General features: G+C 45.4%; 1 protein-coding gene across 1 annotated transcript; it reads right to left on the minus strand.

The window, feature by feature from the left end:
• Positions 1-872: 872 nt before the first annotated feature.
• Positions 873-4,905, minus strand: LOC139833588 (uncharacterized). Its single transcript, XM_071823904.1, has 4 exons — positions 3,840-4,905; positions 2,118-2,648; positions 1,660-2,030; positions 873-941 (listed from the first exon to the last, which is right to left on the minus strand). Exons 1-4 carry the CDS (start codon positions 4,903-4,905, stop codon positions 873-875), a joined length of 2,037 nt encoding a protein of 678 aa, XP_071680005.1.
• Positions 4,906-5,592: the final 687 nt, after the last annotated feature.

The raw sequence follows: 5,592 nt of genomic DNA on the forward strand, positions 1-5,592 counted from the left end.
CCAATAGCTATTGTGCCACGTTTTTGCAGCCATGTAGTCAGGAGATCAACATCGTTCGCTCAAATAGCTCCCGTGTGACATTTTCTATGGCCTAAATAGCTATGACCCAACACGGACCTTAAGTACAAGATATTGCGTTAGCAATTTGGATTATATGAGCCAAGCCGGACCCACTACTTATCCTCAACGCGGGACCTTTAGCTTGTCCACTGAGAGTGGGACCCACCACATAGCGACCAAAGAGCAGAACCCATAACTTATCCACCTTAGCGCGGGACAGTTGGATGTAAGTTTTGGTAGATTTGTTTGGAAGCGTTGCCCTTTGTCTCGGGCACGTGTGCGTGTTTATATGAGCCAGGAATAGCCCCTGGCGTGGCGTACAAGATGAGGATTGCTAAGTATCCAAAACAGATACGAACTACCCAAACCCTTATATCTCTGGGTTGGTTACATGAAATACCTGAACACGACACATATTCTAACAGCCCCCCTTAATCACAACTTTGCTAAGTTGAGATTACGTTTAAACTCTTCTAAGCTTCTTGTCGGCAATGCCTTTGTAAATCCATCAGCAATTTGGTCTCCAGAATGAATAAATCTGATCTGCAGCTGTCTGTTGGCAACTCTTTCTCTGACAAAATGATAATCTATTTCTATATGTTTTGTCCTAGCATGAAACACTGGATTGGCAGACAAATAAGTTGCTCCAAGATTATCACACCATAAACAAGGTATCTTTCTTTGTTTAATACCCAGCTCACCAAGCAATGATTGAACCCAGATAACTTCTGCGGTTGCATTTGCTAAAGCCTTATATTCAGCTTCTGTACTTGACCTTGACACTGTTGGTTGCTTCCTTGCACACCATGAGATCAGATTAGACCCAAGAAATATTGCAAACCCTCATGTTGATCTCCTGTCATCCAAACATCCAGCCCAGTCTGCATCAGAAAAGGCACTTACCATCATAGATGATGTTTTATTAAAGACTAAGCCAACACTAGAGGTATGCTGAATATATCTCAAAATCCTTTTAGCAGCTGTCCAATGAACAGTAGTAGGTGCATGCAGATACTGACAGATCTTATTCACAGAGAAAGCAATATCCGGCCTGGTGAGTGTTAAATATTGAAGTCCTCCAACAATACTTCTATACCTTGTACTATCCTCATATCCAAGAGGTTCTCCTTCATAGGCAGACAATTTTTCCGTAGTTGAAAGAGGAGTCGGTGAAGGCTTACATCCTTTCATACCAACCCGAGCCAACAAATCTGTTGCATATTTTTGCTGCGTCAAAATTAGTCCTTCTTTCGTTTTCTTCACTTCTATCCCTAGAAAGAAGCGTAGATCTCCAAGATCCTTAAGAGCAAAATGTGAGCTCAAATCCTTTAATAATGCTACAATTGCATTCTGTGAGGAACTAGTGACAATTATGTCATCAACATAAACTAGCATATAGATGATTATACCAGACGTGTTATAAATAAACAATGATGTATCAGACTTGGATGACACAAAACCAAGATCAAGAAGCTTAGAGCTCAAACGTGAATACCATGCTCTGGGGGCTTGTTTTAAGCCATATAATGCTTTATCAAGCTTGCACACATATGAAGGTGCATTCTTGTCCTCAAATCCTGGTGGTTGCCTCATGTATACCTCTTCTTCCAGAACACCATGCAGAAACGCGTTCTGAACATCTAGCTGTCTTAAGCTCCATCCCCTGGTAACAGCAATAGATAAAACCAAGCGGATAGTAGCAGCTTTAACTACAGGACTAAAAGTATCCTCATAGTCAATACCATATCGTTGCTTAAAACCTTTTGCAACTAGACGAGCTTTGTACCTATCAACAGTACCATCTGCTTTCTTCTTGATTCTATAGACCCATTTGCAATCTATTAAATTTTTACCTTTACTTGGTGGTACCAAATGCCAGGTTTTGTTTTTCATCAAGGCTTCATATTCTTCTCCCATTGCCTTCTTCCATTTTTCATTTTTGAGTGCATCATCTAGGTTTTCAGGTTCACCTGTAGATGTTAACATAGCATATCTGATCATACCAGGAAATAATTTTTTCGGATTACTTATCCCTTTTTGTAACCTGGTGGTCATACGTGTAGCTGCAGCATTTTGATCCACAGAGGATCCTGTGTCTGCTGAAGACTGCACAGAATCTGTATGTGCAGAAGATCCACTCCTGCCAGGGCTGCCAGGGTCTGCTGCTGGCGCGTTGTCCCCGTGGCCCGCAGTTCTCACATCGCTTTCCCGGTTGGCAGACTGCGACGTGTCACGCTCCTGCTGGTGGAACGTGCGGGAGATTCCTCCGCTGGCGCTGCTGCTACTTGCGCTGCGCCCTGAGCCGCCTGGCTGCATCGATCCCGGGGCAGATCTGCATAGGGATCCGTCGGTCTGACGCCCAGGTGTGGCAGGCGGATCTACCTCGGATCCAGCGCCTGCTTCACCATTGTTTTGGCCCGGATTTTCTCCGTTTTGCACCAGATTTTCACCATTTTCTTCCTCTGCGAAATTCTGCACATCAGCACTAGCAATAGTATTAGCAGGATTAGTCCTTTGATCAATATTATTCACACCCCCATGATCAAAGACGGAGATAGGTTGAAGTGATTCAGGAAGAAGCAGAATTTCTTTACGAAGAAGTGCACCGGCATTAGGATGAAGAGATTGAAACGGAAATACTGTTTCATCAAATACTACATCCCTAGAGATATAGACTCGACCAGTTTTGACTTCGAGACATTTGACACCCTTATGACGAGAACTGTAGCCTAGGAACACACATTGTGTGGAGCGAAAAGCAAGCTTGTGAGAATTATAGGGTCGAAGATTAGGCCAACATGCACATCCAAACACACGAAGAGAGGAGTAAGTGGGTTTGGTATGAAAGAGACGTTCATAGGGTGTGTCAAAGTTGATAGTTTTGCTTGGGAGTCGATTTATCAAATAAGTTGATGTAAGGAAAGCTTCATCCCAGAATTTTAGAGGCATCCCTGCATTTGCTAGGAGAGCTATACCCATCTCTACTATATGACGATGTTTGCGTTCTGCTGAACCATTCTGTTGATGAGCATGAGGACAAGACACATGATGAGATATTCCAATAGTTTTGAAAAAGGAATTGAGTTTTTCATATTCGCCGCCCCAATCAGATTGAAGGGAGAGAATTTTCCTCCCAAACTGGCGTTCAACTAGTGCTTGGAAATCTTTGAATACATCAAGAACATCAGACTTCTTTTTGATAAGATAGATCCATGTGTATTTGCTAAAATCATCAATAAAACTTACATAATAGCTAAATCTGCCAACAGAAGTGGCAGCTGGCCCCCATACATCAGAGAAAATTAATTCCAGGGGAAAGTTTGAGACACTACTAGAAGTAGGATATGGTAATTGATGACTTTTGGCTCTTTGACATGAATCACACACTGAATCTATACTAGAATCATCTAAGGATGAAATTTTATTACTCCTAAGCACACGTTGAACAGTAGAAAAAGAAGGATGCCCTAGATGACTATGCCACCTTGACGAGGAAATTTTGGTGACACTGAAGGCTTGTTTAATTGATCTCCAATCTTGAGGAACTAGGGGGTAAAGTCCACGCCTACATCTGCCTCTGAACAGAACTTTCTTCGTGACCTGATCCTTGATCAAAAAGAACCATGGATGAAACTCGATAAAAATATTATTGTCAAGAGTGAGGCGATGAACAGAAAGGAGATTCTTTGATGTACTAGGGACATGCAAGATATTCTTAATTTTCAGATTTTTATGGGGAGTGCGAATAATAGATTGACCAATATGACTAATTTCCATACCTGCTCCATTGGCATTGTGCACTTGTTCTTGTCCTCTGTACTTTTCCCGGACGGCCATCTTCTCAAGCTCTCCGGTGATGTGGTCCGTAGCTCCACTATCAGTGTACCAGTTTGTATCTATTCCATATGAGGATGTGCTAGCAGAGCCAACCACCCTCTCTTCAGGTTCATAGTCTTCCTCATAACGATGCCAACAATCAGTAGCACCGTGACCAGGTTTGCCACAGATCTGACATGTGGGTCGATCACGCCCACCATTGCGACCACCACGATTGTTGTTGTTGAAGTGACGGCCTCCTCGGTTTCCATAGCCGCCATTGCAGCCACCACGGCCTCCACGCTGTGCTCCGCGTCCACCACGGTAGCTGTAGTTGCCGCGTCCTCGTGCAGCAGCGTTTGCTGAAGACTTGAATCCCTCTGTAATCCCTGCTTCTCCGAGTAGAGCATTGCGCGCGTCATAGTTAGACAGCCGCGCATACAGATCATCCAGGGTGATCTGCTCCTTTTGTGCATCAATGGCCGCAACCAGAGAGTTGTAGTCGCCTTCTAGCCCGGCCAAAATATATGACACCACTTCATCCTCAGCGAGCGGCTTTCCAGCCGCAGCGAGCTCGTCAGCAAACCCTGTCATCTTGGCAAAGTATGCAGCAACAGTCAAGTTTCCTTTGGAGCCTTTGGCAAGCTGAATCCGCAGATTATTGATCCGCGATCTTGACTGAGACGAGAACATGTTCTCAAGCGCGCTCCAGGCTTCGTGCGACGTGGTTTTGGAGATGACCTGCGTCAGAACCTCCTTGGAGAGGGTGTTGATCAAGTATGACAGAATATGTTGGTCCATCGCAATCCAGTCGACATACGCTGGATTCTCAGCAGATGAAGACGAGTCCTTCTCCTTCCCTGGGAGTTTTTCCTCAGGTGCAGCGATCGATCCATCTAGGTACCCGATGAGACGAGCCCCGCGGATTGCTGGAAGCACTTGGGCTTTCCAGAGGAGATAGTTCTCCCTTGTCAACTTCTCGGTGACTTGAGACGCAGATAGATTTGGCAGAGGCGCCGGTGTCGCCATGATCGCTAGATCTCGTCGAAGAAGAGGAGCTCTGATACCATGTAAGTTTTGGTAGATTTGTTTGGAAGCGTTGCCCTTTGTCTCGGGCACGTGTGCGTGTTTATATGAGCCAGGAATAGCCCCTGGCGTGGCGTACAAGATGAGGATTGCTAAGTATCCAAAACAGATACGAACTACCCAAACCCTTATATCTCTGGGTTGGTTACATGAAATACCTGAACACGACACATATTCTAACATTGGATTGTTCCACTGAGGTCGGGACCCTTGGACTATTCGAGCGTGGCTAGGATCCACCACATATCCACCTTAGAGCTGGACCCGCAACTTATCAAACTCAGCGTTACTACAAGATGAGAGCTCGAGCCATCCTCGTGCCCGTGCCCCGCCGACCCCCATTGCCTCCCGTTTCCCCCACCAATTTTACTACTATTTCTTCTCCGACGACGAAGCACGACAACGCTGACGAAGAGAGGTGTCGAGCTCCTCTTCACTCTCCCGCTCCACATGGCCGAGGTATGACGTAGTGCCTATGACCAGATGCCCTGATTGCCCACGCTCACGCCGTTGAAGCGATTGGTGACTATCAAGGAGGACAATAGCAACTAAGAGCGCGAATTTGTGCAATGCGAGGGCAAGCCAGAGTTGGGGAAGGTGAGATATGTTCTCCCTCGGCCAATTTCTCGT

The sequence above is a fragment of the Lolium perenne genome, chromosome 7 (assembly GCF_019359855.2).
Source record: "Lolium perenne isolate Kyuss_39 chromosome 7, Kyuss_2.0, whole genome shotgun sequence".
Lineage (NCBI taxonomy): Eukaryota > Viridiplantae > Streptophyta > Magnoliopsida > Poales > Poaceae > Lolium > Lolium perenne.